The sequence below is a fragment of the Mustela nivalis genome, assembly GCF_964662115.1.
Source record: "Mustela nivalis genome assembly, chromosome: 20".
Classification (NCBI taxonomy): Eukaryota; Metazoa; Chordata; class Mammalia; order Carnivora; family Mustelidae; genus Mustela; species Mustela nivalis.
The window spans coordinates 15,025,611-15,051,538 of NC_139039.1; the positions used below are offsets into that span (position 1 = coordinate 15,025,611).

At 42.3% G+C, this 25,928-nt stretch overlaps 1 protein-coding gene across 1 annotated transcript in view; it reads left to right on the top strand.

The window, feature by feature from the left end:
• Positions 1-25,928, top strand: part of GSR (glutathione-disulfide reductase) — a 48,092-nt gene that overhangs the window by 17,690 nt on the left and 4,474 nt on the right. The window contains exons 3-12 of the mRNA XM_082715104.1: positions 1,214-1,302; positions 2,746-2,815; positions 5,734-5,881; positions 9,164-9,218; positions 12,871-12,970; positions 16,154-16,240; positions 17,538-17,696; positions 21,178-21,289; positions 23,506-23,637; positions 25,755-25,888. Of these exons, the coding sequence (XP_082571230.1) occupies positions 1,214-1,302; positions 2,746-2,815; positions 5,734-5,881; positions 9,164-9,218; positions 12,871-12,970; positions 16,154-16,240; positions 17,538-17,696; positions 21,178-21,289; positions 23,506-23,637; positions 25,755-25,888 (1,086 nt within the window). The remainder of the gene's footprint in view (positions 1-1,213; positions 1,303-2,745; positions 2,816-5,733; positions 5,882-9,163; positions 9,219-12,870; positions 12,971-16,153; positions 16,241-17,537; positions 17,697-21,177; positions 21,290-23,505; positions 23,638-25,754; positions 25,889-25,928) is intronic.

The following is a 25,928-nucleotide window of genomic DNA, read 5'->3' on the forward strand; positions in this document are numbered from 1 at the left end:
GTTTTGTTTATTCATTCTATTTTGAACACATGTGCAGGACATTTACTTTATATTTTCATAGGGCTCTACTGACTTCAAAGTGCTTTTTGCAAGCTTGAAGATCAGTTGGTTAATTGCCTTTTGTTTTCTAGAACTAGCTAAAGCCTGGAGTAACTGCCCTCCAGAAGGATAGAGTGGGGCAGCAGTAGAGAAGGAATCAGATCGATGGGGCTGCTACTACCCTAATTAGGATGAGCCTATCATATAGAGCTTCTCCAGAGGTTGTCGGATGCTATAGCAGCATATATAATACGCTTTGGAAGTAAATAAATATGGTACCTCATGATGGGATGACTTATAGTGGTGTTTCTCAAAATAACCCATCTTATTTTGTAGTACTGACAAACCTGTCATAGGTACTATTTAAGATAAACAATCTAGCAGATAAAATGGTTAATTCTATATTATATGAATTTTACCTCAATTTTAAAAAATGAGCAGAATCCAGCAGGGTCACCGATTACTCATCTTTAGGCATAAATGAAGAACAGTACAAAGAAGAAATCTAACGCTTATCAAAAATGGAGTCTCAGGCTTATCTGACAAAGAAAAATGATAGTTTGTTTGTCATCTAGAGTTCTGGATGCCAACTGGAATTCAGCTATCTTGATGATCAGTTGTTATAAAAGGCCTTTATAGATTTTAGGCTGCATTCCACAGAGATGCAACAAACATTTGAGTTCCAGATGCCTGATTACACAATCTTTGACAAGGATATGTTCATAGGTACCGAGTTTATAAGAGGGATTCGATCTCTTAAGGTTTTCAGTCCTCAGCTTGATCTTATAGCTTCTTCTAAATCACTTTACTATAAAGCTACAGATGCATTTCCATTCCCTAGAATTAATCATAGAAGATGGGGCTTCAACAAACCTGAAACTTAAATGGAGGATGTAAGCAATAATAAATTTTACCAGCAGGACTGGAAGGCTTATAACATCCTGCTTCTATGGAGTAGGGAATGTAATAGAAATAATTTCCTGCGACATTTCACCAGCTTCCGTACAACATCTGTCTGGTCATATTGCTGAACTTTTAGAATGTTTAGTTTTATTTTTAATTTAAAGTTCATTATTTTTATCTGCTATTATGTAGTTACCTTTCATGCATGATTTCTTAATTTTCTCAGGACTCATGTACTACTGTTGTGGCTTCCTTTTTTTTTCCTTGACAGGTAATGTGGAACACGGCTGTCCACTCTGAATTCATGCATGATCACGTTGATTATGGCTTTCAAAGCTGTGAGAGTAAATTCAATTGGCGGTAAGCGTTAATGCTCAGAGTGTTCTATTTACAAATATATTTATCTTTCATAATTAAACGAGCCGTAAACTTTTTTGGGGAGGGTGTTACTGTGGTAAAATGTATATAACAAACCTTTGCAGGTGACGGATATATCCGTGGCCTTGATTGTGATGCTGGTTTTAAGGTGTGTACTTCTCTCTAAACTCATCAAGTTACGTTCACTAAATATGTACAGTTTTTTGTATGTCAGTCTTACCTCCATAAAATGGCTTTCAAAGTCATGAAAAGTCCATTTTAGCTATTTTTAAGTTGTCAATACAGGGCCATTAAGTTATTCATAGTGTTGTGCAACCATTACCACCACCCATTTCGAGAGCCTTTCCTCCATCCAGAACAGAAACAAGGTGCTTATTAGACAAAAACTCATCTCCTCTCCCCCCAGGCCCTGGTATCACTATCCTACTTTCTGTCTCTATGAATTTGCCTATTTTAGGTACTTCATACGACGTTTGTCCTTTTAAGCCTGGCTTATTTCACTTAGAATAATGCTTTAAAAGTTCATCCATGTTGTGGGATGTGTCAGAATTTCATTCCTTTTTAAGGCTGAAAAATATTCCCTTGTGTTAATACCACATTTTGTTTATCCATTCAGCCTTCAATGGACTTTTGGTTGTTTCCACCTTTAGTCTGCGGTGACTAATGCTGCTGTGAACACTGATCTACACGTCGCTGCTTTTGGGTCTATACCTAGGAATGAAATTGCTGGGTCAAATAGCAACTTTATTTATCATTTTCAAAATTTTTTGTTTCTTCGCCTTGCCCCTCAAATGGCGATTTTATGTTAACTTTTATTTTGTTTATTTTTTATTTATTTTTTAAGATTTTATTTATTTATTTGACAGACAGAGATCATAGGCAGGCAGAGAGAGAGCAGGAAGCAGGCTCCCTGCTGAGCAGAGAGCCCGATGTGGGGCTCAATCCCTGGACCCTGGGATCATGGGCTGAGCCGAAGGCAGAAACTTTAACCCGTTGGGCCACCCAGGTGCCCCTATGTTTAACTTTTAAAGGAACTGCCATAAACTTTTAGGAGCCATCAAAATTTTCAAAATTTTCAGAAATCCATCCACTTATTCAACAAACATTTATCGAGTGGCCCGTAAGTACTAGGCACTTGCCAAAGCAGCTCTCCCTGTCTTGTCTGCAGAACGAAATTTACATACCATGGATGCCAGGTGAACATCTTCCCTGGACTAGAGTAAGGGTTCTCTACATATGGCAGAGCAGATGGGCACGGGGGCAGGGGCAGCTGCCTTCAGAGATACTCCCTCCTGGGGATCTTGTTGACTGCTCTGTGTGGGTGTGTGATTCTCTGCTGAAAGGGGTGTTCAGGGACAGATGCCCCAGTCCCTAAGGGAAAGAAGAGAACCCTGTTTCTCAGTACTGACTCAAGTTTCATTACAGCGTTATAAAGGAGAAGCGTGATGCCTATGTGAGCCGCCTGAACACCATCTATCAAAATAATCTCACCAAGGTGAGTGTGCTGGGTTTGGGGTTTAGAGAGGGGTCATTCTCTGCTGGAGTGTGCTGCCGGTCTGGCCAGACAAAAAACATAGCCTTTGCACGTATCCCTTGTTGTTTCTTTAATTTCTTTTGCCGTTAACGGTTTTGAGGTTGACCTGCCAGAGCGGGTCTCTGCTCAGGAGGCATCTTTTTTCTAAAGAGTGGGCAGCGCCTGCTGTGATGGGTAGACCAGGTCTCTCCTAATGGCGGCTCCTTGAGTAGGTCTCGCCCTCCAGTTAGTTCTAGAAACCCAAAACAGAGACTGATTTGCACAACAATACACCAGCTTATTCAGATCAGAAGTACAGCCTGGCTGGAAGGCTGCCATTGCTCATTTGCTCCCAGCAGCCTCGACCTTGGTGGCTAGATATAGTCAAGAGAACAAATTATAGTTCAGAAGGTTGTTTTTGTGATGAAGTCTGATCAAGTACACCGGGCAAAGGCCTGTTTACCTTCAGCAAATATATATTATCTTTTGCCAGTCTCTGGCTTTTTCTGTCTTGGTGGTTAAATGTTGTACTTCCCCTTGGGGCTGCTGGAGACGTTGACAAATGGTGCACAATCCAGCTGCTGCCCTTTTTCTTTTCTTTTTTTTCCTCTTAAGAGAGGGAAAGAGAGAAAGAGCCCAGGAGGGGCAGAGGGAGAAACAGACTCCCCACCAAGCAGGGAGCCTGTCGTGCATCTCAGTCCCAGCACTCCGATCCTGACCTGAGCCCACAGCAGGCATGTAACGACTGAGCTACCCAGGGGTCCCCGGCTGTCCTTTTCTTTTCTTTTCCTTTTTTTTTTTTTTTTTTTTTTTTAAAGATTTTATTTATTTATTTGACAGAGAGAGATCACAGTAGGAGAGAGGAAGGGAAGAGATCACAGAGAGAGAGGAAGGGAAGCAGGCCCCCTGCTGAGCAGAGAGCCCAATGTGGGACTCGATCCCAGGACCCTGAGATCATGACCTGAGCCGAAGGCAGCGGCCCAACCCACTGAGCCACCCAGGCGCCCATTTTCTTTTCCTTTTTTTAAAAGGTTTTATTTATTTATTTGAAGACAGATCACAAGTAGAGAGAGGAGGAAGCAGACCCCCTGCCGGGCAGAGAGCCTGATGTGGGCCTCTGATCCCAGAACCCTAGGATCATGACCCATGCGAAGGCAGAGGCTTTAACCCACTGAGCCACCCAGGTGCCCTGCCCGCTGCTCTTTTCTTGACAGTGTATATCCCACCCCCCTTCATTTGCCTTCGTGGTTTCACTTTGCAGGTTCTAAGATTTCTGCATAGCTTAGATTGTATTTAGATCAGTAGATTGTCGGTGATATTTGGGCCCCCATAATCTCATTGACAGCATGTCTATAAGCCAGCTTTTAGGGTTCAGTTACTTCTATAAATGGCTAACTTCATGTATTTTTATAATGATTCTTATTCATTGGGTTTATTTTTTCGGAGGGTGATATTTTCTTTTCTTTTTTTTTTTTTTTTGAAGAATTTATTTATTTGACAGAGAGTGAAAGAAGGAGAGAGAGCACAAACAGGGGAAGCAGGCTCCCCGCTCAGCAGGGAGCCCGATGCAGGACTCAATCCCAGGACCTCGAGACCTGAGCCGAAGTCAGAGGCTTAACCCACTGAGCTACCCAGGTGCCCCTGGAGGGTGATATTTTCTGACCTTAATCCCAATTCAAGTATTTGAGGGCCTTCGGTCCCCTCTACATGGATGACAAGAGATTTTAAGACCATTAGACATGAGCATAGAGGTACCACTTGTTATACTAAGACACCCACATCAGTTTTTTTAAAAAATGGAGTGAGCTTAAATACTTTTGCAGAAAAGCCAGGAAAGTCACTCGGAACAGCATTTTTTTTTTTTTTTAAATATTCACAAATTTGGTGTGTAGTCAAACTTACTGTATGTGACCTTATGGGAAAGGAATTACTTATAGTCAGTCCAGAGCTTGTGAATAGGAAAGGATACTTTCTGTCAAGTATCTTAGGAAATGAAAAAAAAAATTCTCTCTGTTCCTCCCCCTCATGATTATTATTGGCACTTGACCCAGACCCCTCTAGCACCCTATGGGAAACCATTCTCTCCTGAGGAAGATTTTTCTTGTGGCTTCTGGCGCTGACCTTGATTCAGCTTGGTTAAGCAGGGCACCTGGAGGGCTATTTGGGAAGGAGGAAATAACTTAATTCAGAAAAGAGCATGTTCCGAAATGTCGAAATATGCCCTTTGTGATCAAGCTCCCACGATTCCATTGTCCTGGTAAGTTGCCCACATTTGCTTGCCGATACACATATCACAGCTTCAGAAGCTTGTCCTTATTCCCCGAAAGGGAGGCCCCAGCACAGAGGGTGCCAGAGTCTGACTTCGTAACATCTCTAGCACAGAACTTCATTGTTGTGGGATTTTGTGGTTACTTCCATTTTATTTGAGAAAACAGAAGTGTTGCGTTTCCCTCCCTTGGCCGGAGTGTTCCTCTTTTGCCTCTGCTTTCTTCATCTTTATCCTTTTGTCTTTCTGAGCCTTCTGCCCCTCCTCCAGACACAGCATTCTTCAGTGTGATTTCATTGCCAGTGAGGAAGACTTTCTCCCCAACTCCTGCGGACAGAGATGGAGGGTTTCTTCCTGGGGAGGTGACTAGCATGTATCTTTTTTTGGTCTCTGGATTTTGGCCCAAGATAGCATCTTTATAGCTTCCTGTGACCAACTTCCAGCATCACACGGCCACCTCCTTACCTAAGTGTCAGTGAACAGACGTTCTGCAGAAACTCAGACGTGACAGAGTTGTCTTGGTGTCAGCAAACCTCAAATCTAGATAGCCTCCATAGAGAGGGAAAGAGCAGATATGTCGCCACACGTGTTCTCGTATCTTGAGCACAGGCTAATGTCACGGTCCCTTCTCCAGTCCCATATAGAAATCATCCATGGCCATGCAGCATTCACTTCTGATCCGGAGCCCACAGTAGAGGTCAATGGGAACAAGTACACTGCTCCTCACATCCTGATTGCCACAGGTGGCGTGCCGTCACGTCCCCAGGAGAGCCAGATCCCCGGTGAGTCTTCTCAAGGCAAATACTTGTTAACCGTCAAGTGGAGTATATTGTTGTCTTCAGCCTTCCAAGCGATGCTAGGGAATCTGCCTGCTCCAGTTCGTTCTCTTGGACAAGGCCACACGGAGGAGAAGGCCTCCGCAGAACCTAAATGTAATTAGCTTAACTTGTGCCTGGTGATGGGGCAAAGATATTTCTTCTAGCTCCAAGTTCAGACAGCCTACAGGTAACACCGCAAGAAAAATCAGCAAAGAATCTCATCCTTTCAGCATGACAGAGACGGGCACCCACCTGGGTTTGTCCCCTGAGTGTTTTTTTACAAGACATGTTCTTTGTTTGTTTGTTTATTTTAAAGATTTTATTTGTTTATTTGAGAGAGAGAGAGATAGAGGATGAGAGGAGAGAGGTCAGCGGGAGAAGTGGACTCCTTGCTAAGCAGGGAGCCTGATGTGGGACTCGATCCCAGGACTCCAGAATCATGACCTGAGCTGAAGACAGTTGCTTAGCCAACTGATCTGCCCAGGTGCCCCTACAAGATGTGTTCTTTACTTGTGTTCTGTTTAAGGAAGTGAAATCTTGTACAGATATAACTTAATGACTTACTTGGTATGCATAGTTTTCTCTCTTACATAGAAAATTATAAAATTAGGGGCGCCTGGGTGGCTCAGTGGGTTAAGCCGCTGCCTTTGGCTCAGGTCATGATCTCAGGGTCCTGGGATCGAGTCCCGCATTGGACTCTCTGCTCGGCAGGGAGCCTGCTTCCCTCTCTCTCTCTCTCTGCCTGCCTCTGTATCTACTTGTGATCTCTCTCTGTCAAATAAACAAATAAAATCTTAAAAAGAAAAGAAAAAAAAAGAAAATTATAAAATTAAAGCAGTAAGGAATTTCAGATAGGCCTATTTGCTCTTGCCTTTTGTGCACACAGGGATAAACTATGAACATACTGCCTTATTCTCACATAAGAAACATGGTTCATGTCTTTCTCCCCAGCTAAATTATAAGGTCTTTTTGGGCGGTGATCATAGCTTATCCATATTTTGTATTCTCCCTGGATTGGCCTTATAAGATCTGTGACCAACCTGAATTAAATGTGAAATTTTGGGTGCACATGCATTTATGTGTTTTGTTCTCTCTGGGGAGAGGATCCAAAACTTTCACCAGCTTTAAAAGGAAGTTCATGACCCCCAAAAGGTCAGGAGCAACTACCATAAAAGACGGTAAAGTACTATTCTCAAGTTCCTAAAAATTTAACTGAAAGTTTGGACATAAGCATCCTAATATGAAGCAGTCTTCAAGACTGCTTGTTAAGTGAAAAAAAGCAAGGTATGAAGCAGAGTGTATAGTATGCTACAATTTGTGTTTTTTTTCAAAAGGCAGGAAGACTGTCCACATGCACTGGAATATCTCTGGAAAAATACTCAAAGCCCTGTGATGCTGACTCCCTTAACGGAGAGCACTAGAGGTCGGGGTGGGAAAGATTGCTTTTCACTAGATGCTCTATTGTGCTTTTCAAATTTTTAAAATGTATACATTTACTAATTTAAAACATATAATAAAAACACGTGCAAAGAATTAAATAAAAGGTCAGTGTTCCAAGGTTATTTCTAGGCTTAGGGTGCTCACAGGTGGGACAGATTGCTATAGGATGGCATCAACCAAAAAGACTTTCCAGGAAAAAGGAGGCTAACAGATTGAGCGGTAAGTGCTGAGGAAGAGGAAGACCGAAAGAACCAGTGGGAAATACAGATGTCTTCAAAAGATATTGAGCTACTTCGACCAATTTTTCCAGTACTGAAGTACTGGGGGCCCATTCATTAAGCTGAGACTAGAAAAGGGTGAGGACCAGATTGCAGAGACTTACAAAGTCAAATGAAGGAATCTCTAGAATTCACGACAACTGGGTCAAATAACTGTTAGCTTATAAATAGAGTTGTGACAAGATGTCAGCGATAATTTTAGACACCTGACCTGACAGGGACTCACAGAGGAGGCAGATGAATGCAGAGAGCTGTTGCGGTAGCATGTGTGGGGGTGATGATATGGTGCGGAACCCCAGCATTAGTGTCTGATCTGTAAAGGAGAAGCTTGGTTCTGCAGAGGCTTACTGAGCTGCTGCTGTGGACCAGGCCGCAGAGAGGAGGACAGGCATAACGGACTCAGAAGGAAGAATCAGCTGCTGGATTTCATTGATTCCAGGACACATTTTAAAAAAGTATATTCATCACATCTGAGATCAGGATTATTAAAGATTTATTTATTTTAGAGGGAGAAAGAGATCACAAGTGGGAGGGGAAGGGAGAGGGAGAGAGAGAATCTCAAGCAGACACTGCATTGAGAGTGGGGCCCGATGCAGGACTTGATCTCACGACCCTGAGACCATGACCTGGGCCGCAACCAAGAGTCGGACGCTTAACTGATTGCACTCCCAGGTGCCCCGGATGTGTCCTTTAATCATGGCACCTCGAATTTAGCAAAGTGTAGTATTTTTATTAACTCAGGGTTTCATTTGGGTTATTGGTGGAGATTGTTCAATTTAACTGTAGTGGTAAACTTGGGAGAGGGATACAGCTGGGACCTAAAGTTTAAGATTCAATTCTTTTTTTTAAAAATTTTATTTATTTATTTGATAGACAGAGATCACAAGTAGGCAGAGAGGCAGGCAGAGAGAGAGGAGGAAGCAGGCTCCTTGCTGAGCAGAGAGCCTGACGTGGGGCTCAATCCCAGGACTCTGGGATCATGATCTGAGCCAGAGGCAGAGGCTTTAACCCACTGAGCCACCCAGGCGCCCCTACGATTCAATTCTAAACATACTGAGTTTGAAGCAGAGTAGAATTATGTAGTGGGGCAGTTAGGAATCTGGGACTCCTTGGGGAAAACGTCAAAACTGGAATATTTGAAAGTCCTCCACTGTCAGGGGAGAGTTGGTTGAAACGTTTGACGAAAAACACAGAAGAGAGCCAAGGCTGAGCTGAGGGGTTCACACCTACATTTGGGGGCAGGAGAATGAAACAGAGCCAGCAGAGTCTCTTCATGAGAGCCAAGACGATCTTAGTTCCTTAGAAAAATGTAGTAGGCAGTCATCACTTCTCTTAATTCTACAGAGAAAATGAAAATGTGTACTCAGGAAAGACTGGGTTGGCAGCATCCCAAGTGGAGACTTTGACAAAACTTGTCAGAACAGTATGTGATGGCCGAGAAAGCATCTGGGTCCATATACAAAGTTTTGATACCCTTTTATAAGGGAAAGCTTGGTCTGTGTGATCTGTATTGCATTTTCCTCCCTAGGGGCCAGCCTAGGAATAACAAGTGATGGATTTTTCCAACTGGAAGAATTGCCTGGGTAAGCAGTTTGTTCTTCCTCAGTCTCTCTAGCTAACGCTTCTTCTGCCTCCTCCACCCAACCATTAAATGCAGGCTTCCCTTGAATTTTCTTTACCTGCTTCTCTTTTAATGACCTTGGGTATCTCATCCACTAATATCCCCAGTGAACAACTCAGACCTGCCTTTTTCTTTCTTTCTTTCTTTAAGATTTATTTATTTATTTATTTGAGAGAGAGTGGAGAGGTGCAGAAGGAGAGAAGCAGTCTCCCCGCTAAGCGCAGAGCCCAGCGTAGGGCTTGGTCTCAAAACCCCGAGATCATGACCTGAATCGAAATCAAAAGCCGGTCGCTTAACCACCTGAGCCACCCAGGCGCCCCCTGACTCAGATCTTTCATTACAGTTTTTAGGGCGAGAATTAAACACACAGTGGTTTTGAAGAGTAAATAGTAAAGTCCTAAAACCATCTTCTTTCTTCACCTGAATACAGCATCATCTGCCCATGTGTCGCAATTAACTGATTCTGGTTTACAGAGCCACTGGTGCAATGAAAGGCCTGTTGTTTGCACAAAAGAGAGGTTTTCTGGGTTTGTCCTCCATGTGGATTTGTCCAGACAACCTTTGTAAATGTCTGTCACGAAATTAGATGCATAGGAAAAAAATCTACTGAGGAAGACAGTTTCTCTAATTTGAAGAAGCTGCCCGTTGCAGGTTTTCTAGGCTGGAGGGACCGTTTTGGCTCAGGATGGACCTTTATCTCCCTGTAAGTAGCACCGAATCTGGAAATCAGCATTGCTCAATGCTGCTGCTCCCTTGCGGGGCTGCCAAGCCGGTTCCAAGTCCTAATCCTGTGTTTCTGTAAAGGCCTTCACGGAGTGTGACTAATAACCCATTGTCCGAAACTTGACCTTAATTCACCTGGAGCCGCAGACGGTGAAGAAGGGGCAAGAGGGCTTCTCTGAGTCTCTTAGCTACAGTGTAGACCTCCCATGAAGATATTCGGAGTATGCACTCTTCTGACTTTGAGGGAGGCACGGTCCATTTTATATTTGCTGTCTGCAGGGCACACAACTGTGTCAGAGAACCACTCCTTTTCCCTCACGATCTGCCTGGTCCTGTTTGGTTTTAGGGTTGAATGAGGACACATGGGGGAATGTTTCCAGAAATGTGGTCATGACTTGTCATGTCTGGATGATACAAGTCAATCTAGACTCACCCTCGTAGAATCTACCTTACCAGATACCTGTCCGTGAAGTCTTTTAAAATAAAGGATTTAAAAAATCAAATCATTTATTTTAATATATTTAAAATGCTAGCAAGACAAGTTTAATAAGTGAATTTATGTGTGTTAGGAACAAAGGACTCTGGGAACATAGGAAATGAATGAACAATTTTTTTTCTTTTTCTTTTTTTAAGATTTTATTTATTTTAGAGAGAGAGTACATGAGTGTGTGTGTGTGCAGGGAGAGACAGGGAGGAAGGAAAGGGAGAAAGAATTTGAAGCCGATGCCTCGCTGAGCGGGGCTTGATCTCATGCCCTCGAGAAAGGAGCAGAGGTCAAACATAATAGGAAAGAGGGAGGTTGAGATGGAAGAGCTATTTCATGATTTCCAGGCTATGGGGACATTTCCTTTTCAAACCCTGAGTTGTAAGGTAAGCCGATGTGCCGTTCTTTGGGTTCACACTTCGTCCTCTCTTTAGACCAGACAGACCCCTCTGATGGCACAGACTCACCCCACGGATACCTTACCTTTGGAAGGTCGTAAAGAAAGCTTTCGTCTGGGGCACCTGGGTGGCTCAGTGGGTAAGCCTCTGCCTTCGGCTCAGGTCATGATCTCAGGATCCTGGGATTGAGCCCCGCATGGGGCTCTCTGATCAGTGGGGAGTCTGCTTCCTTCTTTCTCTCTCTCTGCCTGCCCTGCCCCTCTGCCTACTTGTGATCTCTGTCTGTCAAATAAATAAATAAAATATTAAAAAAACAAAACAAACAAAAAAAAAAACCAACTTTCCTCTGCTCTTCCCAGATTGCTTGGTTCTTTCCAAGTACTGTAAGTTCTTTGAAGCCTCAGCAAACCCAGCCCTGACTGGGGCAGTTCCAGCTCAGGGGTATTGACGCTCCAGGCTGCAGCATGTTGGGAATCCTCATTGCCCTAGGGCTGGGATCAGCTTCTCCACCCCTGATTCAGACCTTCATCAGTATTTATCTAGTGCTGAAGATGCCTTTTTAGACTGGAATTTAGGCAGGGGAGTCTACTCTCATTCAGATCTATCCTGTAAGTTACATGGTTTGCTTTAAGTAGCCTGTAACCTACTGCAAAGATTGATAGAATTGAAGAGTGATCAAGGAGGAGTTCTGAGGGGCGCTCAGGTGGCTCAGTGGATTGTGCGTCTGCCTTCGACCCAGGTCACGATCCCAGGCTCCTGGGATGGAGGCCCACATTGGGCTGGCTCCCTGCTCAGTGGGAAGCCTGCTTCTCCCTCTCCCGTTCCTCCTGCTTGTGTTCCCTCTCTCGCTGACTCTCTCTCTGTCAAATAAATAAATAGAAATAGAAATCTTAAAAAAAAAAAAAGGCAGTTCTGAGCAGGGAAGAATCATGGTGAGTTAGTTGCCAGTTTTAGGTTTAGGTATGAAGGTCACTCATAAGGAGTCATCTTGGGGAGCACCTGGGAGGCTCAGTCAGTTCAGTGCCTGCTTTTGGTTCAGCTAGGTCATGATTTCCAGGTCCTGGGATTGAGCCCCACATCAAGCTTCCTGCTCAGCAGGGAGCCTGCTTCCTCCTCTCTCTGCCTGTTTCTCTGCCTACTTGTGATCTCCATCTGTCAAATAAATAAATAAAATCTTTAAAGCAAAATAAAAAGTCGTCTCTAGTTTTCAAAGGTTTTTTTCCCTCTCTGAAGAAATGAGGCAAAAGAACTTTTTTTTTTTTTAAGATTTTATTTATTTGATGGACAGATCACAAGCAGGCAGAGAGGCAGGCAGAGAGAGAAAGGGGGAAGCAGGCTCCCCGCTGAGCAAAGATCCCTGTGCAGCGGGGCTCCAACCCAGGACCCTGAGATCATGACCTGAGCAGAAGGCAGAGGCTTATTAACCCACTGAGCCACCCAGGTACCCCAAGAACTTTTTTTTTTTTTTTTAAGATTTATTTATTTGAGAGAGAGAGTGAGTGTGGGGAGAGGAGCAGAAGGGGGGAGGGAGATAAAATCTTTTAAGCAGACTCCAAGCTGAGCATGAAGCGTGGCATAGGGCTCGATCTCACAACTGGGAGGTCACAACTGGAGCCCAAACCAAGACTCGTTGCTCAACCAAACAGCACCACCCAGGCGCCCTGAGGCTAAAGAGCTTTTGATAGCTAAAAATATACTTCCCTTCTACAGGGGACATTTTCTACATAAAACTGCAATGTGGTATCCAAGATTGAATCTTGGAGCCACAAAAGGAAATGAATGGAAAAACTGGTGACGTCTGAATAAGTCTGGAGTTCAGTCAGTAGCAATGTACCAACCTCCATTTCTTGGTTTTGACAAGTGTACCGTGATCCTGCAAGATGTTAACTTGGAGAACAGGGCAGAGTGTATATGGGACACCTCTGTACTATTTTTTCAACTTTTCTGTAAATCTTAAATTATTCCAAAATCCGTTTATTTAAAAATACTAACCCTCTCTCTCATTTTAGCCGCAGTGTCATTGTCGGCGCGGGCTACATTGCTGTAGAGATAGCTGGCATTCTTTCCGCTCTGGGTTCAAAGACATCACTAATGATACGGCATGATAAGGTAAATTCTTTGCTTTTTTCCTTTTCCCTTTCCTTTGCTTGAATCTTTTAAAAAAATTTACCCTGAGAATATTAGACCAGGGTGTAAAGCATGTGGAAGTCAGTTGGTTTATTCTGCATGGAACTGCAGAGAAGCTCTTTGAATTGGGCTGTATGTCCTTATCAGCTACCAGCTGATAATGATTCTGATTGGATCAAACTGGCTGGTATTTTCATCCTGAAGTAGTAGGTGGTGTCAGGTGCCTTAAAAGGAAACCTGCAGGCTTAAATATAAATACTAGTTAAATTGAACAGACTGTCATATTAATTTCTTATTCTGGAAATCAGTTTTGTATGATCAGAGGGTAGTGTTGGATTAATAACACTCGGTCAAAAAAATTCACTACAGGGGCGCCTGGGTGGCTCAGTGGGTTAAAGCCTCTGCCTTCGGCTCAGGTCATGATCTCAGGGTCCTGGGATCGAGCCCCGCTCTGCTCAGCAGGGAACCTGCTTCCCTCTCTCTCTACCTGCCTCTCTGCCTACTTGTGATCTCTGTCTGTCAAATAAAATAAAATCTTAAAAAAAAAAAATTCACTACAGTGTTTGCATTAAAAGCAAATGTATCAAAGATGATTGCACACCTGTGTTCATGGCAGCACTATTCACAAGAGCCCAGGCATCGATGAAGCAGCCCAAGTGTCCGTTGACAGATGAATGAATCAAGAAAATGTGTATATCATATGGTAGAATATTATTCAGCTTTAAAAGGAAGGGCATTCTGACTCGGACTACAACATGGATGAACTTGGAGAACATTACGCCAAATGAAGTAAACCAGTCACAAAAAGACAAATCTTATGATTTCCCTTATATGAGGTATCTAGTCAAACTCATAAAAACAAAGTAGAATGGTGGGTTACCAGGATTGAGGGCTGTTTAATAGAGTGTAGAGTTTCAGTTTTGTAAGAAGTCAAGTTCTGGAGATGGCTGGCACAATAATGAGTAGACATAACACTCCAGGACTGTATCCTTAGAAATGGTTAAGTTGGTAAATTTAATGTTATGTATTATTTATCACAAAATAATAATAAAGGAAGCTTACAGATCATTTTACTGAATGTCATTTTACAGATGAAGAAATTAAGGCCAAAGTTTTGCAACTGCAAATTAGCATCATAACTGAGGGTTAGCTGAGGGCTTAGAAAGCCAAGGACAGTACAGTTGACCCTTGAATGACTTGGAGGTTAGGTGTGCTGACCCCCTGTGCAGTGGAAAAATCCAAGTGCAACTTTTGACTCCCTACAACTACTAATAGCCTACTGTTGACCTTGACCTGGAGCCTCACCAGTAACATAAACAGTTAACATGTATTTCGTATATGTGTTATGTCAGATTCTTACAATAAAGTATGCTGGAGAAAAGAAAATGTTGCTAAGAAAATCAAAAGAGGGGCACCTTGGTGGCTCTGTTGTTTAAGCATCTGACTATTGAATTTAGCTTAGGCCATGATCTCAGGGTTATGAGATTGAGCCTGGCATCCAGCTCCATGCTGGGCGTGGAACCTGCTTAGGATTCTCTCTCTCCCTTTCCCTCTCTCTGAAAAAAAAAAAAAAAAAGTCTTAAGAGAGGGGCGCCTGGCTGGCTCAATGGGGAGACCATGTGACTCTTAATCCAGGGTCATGAGTTCAAGCCCCACACTGGGTGTAGAGCTTACTTAAAGAAAAAGAAAATCATAAGAGAAAACACATTTACAATATCATACTGTAAAAAAAAAACTGCATAGGTGGGCCCATGCAGTTCAGACATGTTCATGGATCAGCGGTTTCTGCCAATGCAGCCTATATGTCATTATTTGGTGAAGTGTTGCTTTATATGTTTTTTTTTTTTTAAAGATTGTATTTATTTATTTGATAGAGAGCATAAGCAGGGGGAGCGGCAGGCAGAGGCAAAGGGAGGCTCCCCACCAAGCAGGGAGCCCAATGCGGGGCTCGATCTCAGGACTCTAGGATTATGACCTTAGCCAAATGCTTAACCTAATGAGCCACCCAGGCACCCCTGTTTTTGTTTTTGTTTTTTTGTTTATTTTTTGTTTTTTGTTTCTTGTGTTTTTTTGATTCATCATGATAGTACCCACTGGGTTTTGGTACAGTTTTGAGCTTTCAGGGACATGGTTCCAGGCAATCACAAGAGTGTTGGCCTAAGAATCTGTTTGACCTTAACAAGCATGTGATTTGAGCAAGTCATTCAATTCTTTAGGAATATTTATCAGATTCCTAACGATTCAAATGCTACGATTCTAATTCTTGATTATTTGAGTAAATAGAGGGAGACAAGGGAAATTAATAACCCCAGTCGACATGTACTTAAAGGAACTTTCTCTTTGGCCTTGAGACTTATCATATAATTTACCTGCAGGAGATTTATATCCTGAAGAATGTCTCCCCTAGGTAAATGTTATGTTATTTTGCATCGCAGGAATATATCCAGAAAACTGGAAGGAAGGAGAGAGGCAGAGGGATTGACAGCCTTAATTTAATGTATAAGTAAGGAAATAAACCACAGCACTATTATCAGTAGAGTGAATAATCCCTGCATTTAGAAAACCAGCTCATTTGCATATGCACTTGGGTTTCCTGCCCTTGCCAACCCCCATTCTCCAAACATCAGGCTGATTCTCCTCTTCCCTGCCCTGGTGTGAGTCCGTTCTAGAACTATCCTATGAATAACTCATGACCTCCCATCTTCACCCCACCTGGGGTTTGTTGCAGGTGGATTATCACAAAGACCTCTGCAGGGCCATGGTCTTGACTTTTTTGCATAAATAAGGAGATTTTGCTTCCTTAAAAACATACAAGAGTAGAAGCTGCCTTGGAAATACAGAAAGGGGAAGGAGAATTTCTGTTCCCAAGACATAATTATGGGGAAATGCAGCAGGCTTGAGAGGGACATGGCAAAGAGAATAGAAGCCCGAAGGCTGCCTGTCTGTTTAACTCTAAAATGGGACTGTGTGAAATCAGACATAATACAGACCTTGGTGGTGATGTAGGAAAACAGATCGAAACTCCTCTTACAATATGGCCATGAAGGAAAGAGGAGATAGGAGGCAGGATGCAGATATTTGGGTACCAAGTTTGTAATGTTATTTTCATTTAAATTTTATTCCTTTCCTACCACCCATCTCTCTGGTGCCTTTGTTTGTATACAGGTACTTAGAAATTTTGATTCCATTATCAGTTCAAACTGCACTGAAGAGCTGGAGAATTCTGGCATAGAGGTCCTGAAGTACTCACAGGTATGGCTGAGCCTCAGGCATGTTTATAGCCCTTATTCCTGTGTGTGTTGTGAATCCCACTTTATGCTATTGGTTCCACCCGAGTGTTTAATAAACGCAAACTCTGTGTCTCCCCCAGTCAAAGTATCCCTTTCTAGAGTACTACCAATTCTTTTCTTTATCCTAAGCAGCTGTATTTCTCAATATGTTAGTAAAGTCAAGGTATAAAAGATTAGAAATCTGGTAGTTAAATCTAGTTAAAACTACAACTCGTGTGTGTGTGTGTGTGTGTGTGTGTGTGTATGCGCTCAAATTCCTTATCGAACATGCTTATTTTTGAGGATTATATTTCTTTTTCAGAGAATAATATTATGGACTCTGTTTTTAAAGTGCACCCCTTTGAGTTCTGCAAATGGACAGACTTACAGAGTACTCTACTTCTTTGGAATCACTGAATTTCATTTTTCGTGCAGCATTAGGCTTGCAAAAGCAATTTTGTCTCTTGAGCTGCACCCTCTCAGCGATGGCCCCATCAAATACAGTAATAAATGTGAATATAGAAGTGTTAACCTGGTAGTGGAGACAGAACCCCCTTGGGATCTTCACCAGACTGTGCACCTGGCTCTTCTGATCCAATTCTCACCCCCTCCCTGTGCTGATGAGAAACATCCAGGAGAAATACTGACCATGAGGTGTGAGTGAGGTTCTTAGCAATGCCACTGCGGCCTGTTTTCTCCCCACCCTCTAGTCGCCAGCACTGTGCTTATTAGATTTGTGACTTAAGATTGTATCATGTTTTTTGGGACGCCTGGGTGGCTCAGTTGGTTAGGCAGCTGCCTTCGGCTCAGGTCATGATCCCAGCGTCCTGGGATCGAGTCCCACATCGGGCTCCTTGCTCAGCAGGGAGCCTGCTTCTCCCTCTGTCTCTGCCTGCCTTTCTGTCTGCCTGTGCTTTCTCTCTTTCCCTCTCTCTCTCTGACAAATAAATAAAATCTTAAAAAAAAAAAAGATTTTATCATGTTTTTTAAGAAGCACAGTTTAAAAAACCTTGTTTTTAAGCTGAAGCATTAGGGCATTAGGGTGTTGACAGAACGGACACTTCTGGCCTTCGCCTTATAATTCGGGCCAACCTAGGAAACAGTCTAGGCTCCTAGAAGTTGCGTTGTTGGCGTCCTTTGAGCAAAAGTGAATGTGTCAGCATCAAGGATCCACATGTAGGATCTGGTGGAGAATTTTTAAATGTTAAGGGTTCTAATTTCCTCTTCGTTTTCCGTCTTCTCTCCCTCTCCCCAAATTAACACGTTTTATTTGCCAATAGGTCAAGGAAGTGAAGAAGACTCCCTCCGGCTTGGAACTGTGCATGGTTACCTCGGTTCCTGGTAGGAAACCCACCTTGACCACGATTCCGGATGTTGACTGTCTGCTGTGGGCCATTGGGCGGGACCCAAACTCCAGTGGCCTGAATTTAAACAAAGTGGTAAGCTTAGTCTAACCAAAACACTTGAATATTTAGCACTTCTGTGTTCCCCACCCCCTTGACCCCTAAACTTTTGTTGGGTTAGATTTTTTTCTCTTTAATCTGTGCATCATTTGTCATCAAATCCCCTTGCTTCTTAAAACTGAAAAAAATACTGTTTTACCTTTTTAATGTGATCATCCTAGATCAGGTCTCTGCCCTGACTAGCCGCTTCCTTGCAGATTTCCTTTTTACAATGATACTGGCTCTTTAAACCTTGAAATGATTCCTTATCATCTGTAACCTAATCTCGATTATTGGGTGTGTCAGTCAATCCTGGATATTTTGGGCACTTGGGAATGGAAGTAGATGTGAAGCAGGCTTACCAGTGTTGTAATTAACATTCTGAGTTGTTCTTTTAAATTTTGTTTTGTTTTGTTTTCCAAGTCTCCTGTAGTAGCTTGGGGTCTAGGTCTCAAGAGTTTGACCCAGTTTTGAGTCTTAGTTCTGTTACTTACCTGTTGTGTGGCCTTCAGCAAGCAGCTTCATTACTCTTTTTAAGTTTCAATTGCTTCACGTAAGTATAGGGATAAAAACAGTACTTGTCTCACTGGGTTATAGATTATGCATGCAAAGTAATTAGTTTATTTCTTTATTTGGGAGAGAGAAAGTGAGAGAGAGCACTAATGGGGGAGGGAAGAGGTAGAGAGAGAGGTGGAAGCAGACTCCATGCCAAGCAGGGAGCCCAACGTGGGACTGGATCCCAGGACTCTGAGATCATGACCCGAGCCAGATGGAGACGCTGCACCGACTGAGCCACCCAGGTGCTCCACAAAGGGATTAATTTAGATGCTGGCTGGTTGTATGAATTCAGTCCATGTTAACCAGCTGCTCTTTTTGATGATGGTAAGGATATTCCTGATAGGCTATACTACTCTGCAAGTAATAACAGGATTATTTTATGTTTGTGGTTTATATATTTGATAGGCCTTCTTGAGCAGTGTGTAACATTTTAATTAATTAATTTATTTTTTAAAAGATTTTATTTATTTATTTGACAGATAGAAGTCACAAGTAGGCAGAGAGGCAGGCAGAGAGAGAGAGGAGGAAGCAGGCTCCCTGCTGAGCAGAGAGCCTGATGCGGGGCTCGATCCCAGGACCCTGGGATTATGACCTGAGCCGAAGGCAGAGGCTTTAACCCACTGAGCCACCCAAGTGCCTCTTAATTTATGTTCTAATAGTAATATCCTTTATCATTATTTTTTCATTTCATAAAAGGTGTTCTTCAGCATTTTAAAAAGTAAAAATATCCAGGGAGATGTTTCCTTGTTTTTAATTACTATTTGGTGAAATCTAGTTAAACTGGTTGTCTGTTTTATATTATCCAGGTTTTCACCTTTCAAGAGATATTTTGTCATTGTATAGATACAGGCTTTGGTAGGTTGAGTTTTCAACCTTTCAAATATTTTCCTGAATCTTTAAAAAATGAGATGAAAGTTTTCAGTCTTATTCAGTATTAATATATATTTGCATGATGCAAATAAACATTTTTACCATGTATAGGTCTTGTCAACCTATACTTTGTTACTAACCCACTATAATCTTGCCCACAACTCTTTAAGGGCTAAGGACAAAGTAACCAGAAGCAGCACACTAATAATAAACAATCTACCAGGCTGTAATTCTGTGGGGTAGGGAGGATATCTGTATTACTTACCACTATTTACAGTGACCAGGTTAATGCCTCATTTGTACTAGAAGCTCAAGTATTTGTAAATAAATAGGCAGTTATACAAGGTCCCATAGCTAGTAAGTGGCAGAGCTGGGATTTGAACCAGGTCTCTGTCTAAAGGTCGTACTCTTAACCACTGTGTTGTCTATTTCCACTCTTTTTCTTATCACATGGGAGTTTATACAGGTGGGATCTGCAAAGCCACAAGATAAGCATGCCACATCTTTTTGGAGCTAAAATTTGACTCAGTATGCAGGAAAAATATTTGGTTAAGGAAACATCAGTATGTTTTAGAGAGAATACCGAATTTATTTGGATTTTTAAAAATTAAAATGGTGGGGCGCCTGGGTAGCTGAGTTGTTAAGTGTCTATCTTCAGCTCAGGTCATGATCCCAGAGTCCTGGGATTGAGCCCTATGTTGGGCTCCTCGCTTGGCGGGAACCCTGCTTCTCCCTCTCCCATTCTCCTGCTTGTGTTCCCTCTCTTGCTGTGTCTCTCTGTCAAATAAATAAAATCTTAAAAATTAAAACGGTAAGCTTCAAACAAGCCTGCTTTTGATGACTGCTTCAGGCTAACCCCTCTAAGTTATGAATTAGTGTACTTCAAGAGGAGTGCTTCAGTGGAAAAAGGGTCCCCACCCAGATTTTATTTATTTATTTAATATGAAAAAGAGAGTGGGTGGGAAGGAGAGAATCCGAAGCCAACTCCACACTGAGCGCAGAGTGCAGCACAGGGTTTGATCCCACAACTGGTAGATCACGACCTGAGACAAAACCGGGAGTCAGATGTATAACTCACTGAGCCACCCAAGTGCCCCCATTCAGTGGGAAAAGTTTGAAAGTTTGAAAGCGCTGTCTTTGATGGACTCCACAGCAGTAGGAAGTAGCGCATTTGAGAGTTGAGTATTTCCTTTTCATGTTTTACCTGACCAGCTGAATTGTATTGCAAAGGCGAGTCCTGTTAAATACTTCAAAATTGGATAAAATACTACCTTTTATTCATTATTTATTTATTTATTTTTTAAAAAATATTTTATTTATTTATTTGACAGAGAGAGATCACAACTAGGCAGAGAGGCAGGCAAGCAGGAAGTAGGCTCCCTGCTGAGCAGAGAGCCTGATGTGGGGCTCGATCCCAGGACCCTGAGATCATGACCTGGGCCGAAGGCAGAGGCTTAACCCACTGAGCCACCCAGGTGCCCCAAATATTACCTTTTAAATTAAGCAAGAGATAGGAACTTTTCAGCTTTTTTTTTTTTTTTAAAGATATTTTATTTATTTATTACAGAGAGAGAGAGATCATAAGTAGGCAGAATGGCAGGCAGAAAGGGGAAAGCAGGCTCCCCACTGAGCAGGGAGCCAGATGCGGGATTCTATCCCGGGACACTGAAATTGTGACCTGAGCCGAAGGCAGACAGTTGCTTAACTGACTGAGCCACTCAGGTGCCCCTGAACTTCTCAACTTGTTGTCATCTTGGGTGCCTGGGTCATAGTCCCAGGGTCCCGGAATGGAGCCCTGAGTCGGGCTCCCTGCTCAGTGGGAAGCCTGCTCCTCTGTCTCCCTCTGCCGGCCTCCCCCCACCCTGGCTCATGCCTGCTCAAATAAATACATAGAACTATTATAAAAAAAAAATGTTTTTCATCTTGTGGTTGAGTGTTGCGGTTTTCAGATTCAGGCTGAGAAGGTGCTTGAACTGAAGATCCAGAGATTGGGTTTGCCTTTTTTGGTAGATAGGCCAAATAGTGACATGATAGCCTTTCACTTTTTTAGGGGATTCAAACTGATGACAAAGGTCATATCATAGTAGATGAGTTCCAGAATACCAGCGTCAAAGGCATCTATGCTGTTGGGGATGTGTGTGGAAAAGCTCTTCTTACTCCAGGTACTGTTTCTCTTTTCTCGGGTAAGGGAAGCTCTGCGGGTTGTAGAAACTGTTGAGCCATTCACAGTCTGTTCAACTTAAGCAAAGTTGAAAGGATGAGTGTCTTAATGTGGGCAAAATAATAATGTACGGAAATCGTTCGGTACCTGGTGTTTTCTGACTAATACTTAGTTTTCCTTAAAAGACTAAAAGTGCTTTAGTGAAGATTGAAATTGTTATTGAGACGACAGCTTCTTTCTTCTGAAGAGACTAAGTTAGAATCTCAGTTGCATGGGGTGACAGTGGAAGGAGGTGGCTTTGGGAAGAAGCAATGTAGAGTGGCATTCTTATATGATTATGTAGTCTTTTTTTTTTTTTAAGGTCTTCATTTTTATTTGTGTGTATGTATTTTTTAATTTATTTTTTAAAGTAGGCTCCATACCGAACATGAGGCTTGAGCTCATGATCCTGAGATTTGAAAGTCACATGCTTTACCCACTGAGCTAGCCAGGTGCCCTGATGATTTATTATAACGACGAAGATCAACCCAACTCCCTTCATCCCATACCCCAACCTACTTCCTGAGTTAACTGGCACCATTCCAAGCTCTTTGCCCCACCTGTATTAGTAACATCGCTCCAGCTGCTTTCACTCTGTACCCCTGTGCTAACTCACCAGTCTTTCTAAAATGGTCCTGGGTCTTTTGTCAGACTGGGAAGTTACTGCAGTCACTTGCCCAAAGCCTTATAGCTCCTTCAGGAAGTTCTTTTAGCCAAAGCAAAATAAACAAGCAAAGTTTCAAAAACTTGACAATAATCTAATTGTTGAAAATTATATCAAAGAAAATTTCTTATGTATCCTACCAATACCTTATTTTGGGAAAAAAAATGTGAAATCAACAAAATTAATAACTGATGCTTTTGCTAATGTAGGCATTTTTTTTCTAAATACGAGATTAAAAACAGGCTAAGGAGAATAAACTTTAAAAAAATAAGAAGTAGGGGCGCCTGGGTGGCTCAGTGGTTTGGGCTGCTGCCTTTGGCTCGGGTCATGATCTCAGGGTCCTGGGATCGAGCCCCGCATCGGGCTCCCTGCTCTGCAGGAAGCCTGCTTCCCTCTCTCTCTCTGCCTGCCTCTCTGCCTACTTGTGATCTCCGTCTTTCAAATAAATAAATAAAATTAAAAAAAAAAAATAAGAAGTAAAAGTAATTTAAAAAATAAACATAAAAAAGTCTTATGTGGGCTCCTGGGTGGCTCAGTTGATTAAGCGTCAAAAAAAAAAAAAAGCATCTGGGACGCCTGGGTGGCTCAGTTGGTTAAGCAGCTGCCTTCGGCTCAGGTCATGATCCCAGGGTCCTGGGATCGAGTCCCACATCGGGCTCCTTGCTCCGCAGGGAGCCTGCTTCTCCCTCTGCCTCTGCCTGCCTCTTTATCTGCCTGTGCTCGCTCGCTCTCTCTCCCTCTGTCTCTGACAAATAAATAAATAAAATCTTTAAAAAAAAAAAAAAGCATCTGACTCTTGATCTCAGCTCAAGTCATGATCTCAGGGTGGTGAGTTCAAGCCCCACGTTGGGCTCCAACTTAAAAAAAAAAAAAAAACAACTTACTCTGTCAAGTCAGTAGCAGCATGACTAAGTGTGTAATTGGCGATTGAGATAATATCAGAACCAAAGGAGCCCAGAGTCCCTTTGGACAGCGAGGGAGAGTGTGGAATCATTCATTATCCAGGATCATGGTCTTTATCCTTGCTAAGCAGAGCCCTAATCCATCAGGACTAGCCAGGGAGGAGGAGCCATGATGTACGTGGTAGATAGGGGGAGGCTGGGGAGGCCTTCTCAGGAATTAAAGGAAAAAAAAAAACACTGTGAAATGGGTAAGGTTATAAGGTACAACTGCAGTTGCTCAAAACTAATATAGTTTGCTTCATCCGTATTGTATCCAAAAGCCAATATCCTAATTCAGTAGGTAACTGTCTGCCAGATGATTGGGAACTAGTAAATATGTCCCACCTTCCCTGCCACCAATAGAACGTACAGAATTCACATAAGCTGATAGTTTTGAATTGTTAACCAAGGCATTGGTATGTCTTCATTATGGTGATCTAGATATTATAATGAGCTTTGGTGTGACTCTTTGTCAGTATTACTTTAAGCCAGAACAGGAAATGGTTAGTAGAACAATTCTGCGGTTTAAAGTGAGCAATAAACTGAAATGCTGATTTCTAAATATCTTTGTAGTTGCCATAGCTGCTGGCCGAAAACTTGCCCATAGACTTTTTGAATGCAAAGAAGATTCCAAATTAGACTATGACAACATCCCCACAGTCGTCTTCAGCCACCCCCCGATTGGGACAGTGGGACTCACGGAAGGTAGGTATTTAAAAACACAGGTAATTTGTAATTTCCGTCTTCCCTGGAACTTCAGGGGGAGGTTGTTGACTAAACCTATCTTCACTCCCTAAATTCCACTCCTTTCTGGCTTGGCCTCTTGTCATAATTCCAGTTTCCTCCTTAACTGCTAACACTTGGAGAGTAGAATTCCTTTTCCCCACACCACCCTTTTTGTCTCTTTGCCTTTTTTTAGCTTTCTTATTTGAACTAATTTAAAATTTAAAGAAAAGCTGCAAAAATATAGTATAGTCCCCTTATCTGCAGTTTCACTTTCCATGGTTGGTTCGCCGTGACCAACGGTGGTCTGGAAGGAGATGATCCTCCTGACTTATCGTCAGAAGGTCAGAAGTAGCCTAACGCTGGGTCACAGCACCTACGTCACTCACCTCACTTCATCTCACCACACAGGCATTTGTCACCTCACATCATCACAAGAAGGGTGAGTGCAGTATGATAAGGCATTTTGGGAGAGACCACATTCATGTAAATTTTTTTACAGTGTATTATAGTTGTTTTTAATATCAGTTAATTGTTAATCTACTGTACCTAACTTACAAATTAAACTTTATCATAGATATGTATGTATAGGAAGAACAGTATACAGAGGCTTTGGTATTATCCAGTTTCAGGCATCCACTGGGGACCTGGAATGTTTTTTCCCTGTGCATAGTAGGAGACTACTGTACTACAAAGGACTATGTATACCCATAACATTTTTGCTTTACCATAGTTTTTCTCTACACACAAACACACACATGCTTCAATATCTGTTTCCTGGGAACGAGTCCATTCCTTTACATAAGCAAGATACAGTTTTCAAAAGACAACATTTCAATTGTTACAATATGCAGGGATAGGGAAAATAGGTAAAGGGAATTAAGAGGTCTAGACCTCGAGTTATAAAATAAACAAGACATGGGATTGAAAAACACAGCACAGGGAATATAGCTATTAATATTAAAATAACTTTGTATGCTGACAGATGGTGACTACACTTAATCATGGTGAGCATTTTGTCATATTTAGAATTGTTGAATCAGTATGTTGCATGCCTGAAACTAACAATATTATGTCATAATGCTTCAGTTTACAAAAAAGGTAATAAAAAAGAAACAAATTCATATAATATTATGCATACTTTAGATCTTACTCATATATTGCTAATTTTTTGCATTGCATTTTTATAATTTTTGCATTTTGCATTTGCATTGCAAAAATGCGTTTTTGCATTTTACATATTGCATTTTTTCCTTTCTTTTTTTATTCTTTAGGTTTTTTTTTTTTAAGATTTTATTTATTTATTTGTCAGAGAGCGAGCGAGAGCGAGCACAGGCAGACAGAGTGGAAGGCAGAGTCAGAGGGAGAAGCAGGCTCCCTGCGGAGCAAGGAGCCCGATGTGGGACTCGATCCCAGGCCGCCGGGATCATGACCTGAGCCGAAGGCAGCTGCTTAACCAACTGAGCCACCCAGGCGTCCCAGGGTTTTTTTTCTTTTTAAAGTAATCTCTGTAGCCAACATGAGGCTCAAACTCAAAACCTCCAGATCAAGAGTCATATGTTCAACCAACTGAGCCAGCCAGCTGCCCCTTAAACAATGTCATTTTTAACACTTTTTCCCCGAATGTCAGTATTCAGTCCAGCATGTGATGCATTGTATTTGTTTTCTTACCCCTTTGGTCTCCTTTAATCAAGAGAGAAATTTTGGGGCGCCTGGGTGGCTCAGTGGGTTAAAGCCTCTGCCTTCAGCTCAGGTCATGATCCCAGGGTCCTGGGATCAAGTCCCGCATCGGGCTCTCTGCTCAGCGGGGAGCCTGCTTCCCTTCCTCTCTCTGCCTGCCTCTCTGCCTACTTGTGATCTCTCTCTCTCTGTCAAATAAAAAAAAAAAAAAAAAAAAAGAGACAGAAATTCCTTAGCCTTTCCTTTGTCTCTCATGACCTTGGCATTTATGTTACAGAATGTCCCTCTTTGTAGTTTTCTTTGATATTTTCTCACGATTTTACTCAGATTATATATTTCTGGTCATCTCTCTCTTCAACAGCTCAGTGAAATTATTTAGGTTTTTGACAGATGCTTTTTTCCCCCCCTGTGCATTATAGAGGAGGCCATCTATAAATATGGAAAAGAAAATGTGAAGACCTATTCAACCACCTTTACCCCAATGTATCATGCGGTTACCAAAAGGAAAACAAAATGTGTGATGAAAATGGTTTGTGCCACTGCAGAGGAAAAGGTATGGGAAAATTGTAGTAAGCTGAAGAATGTCTTCACAC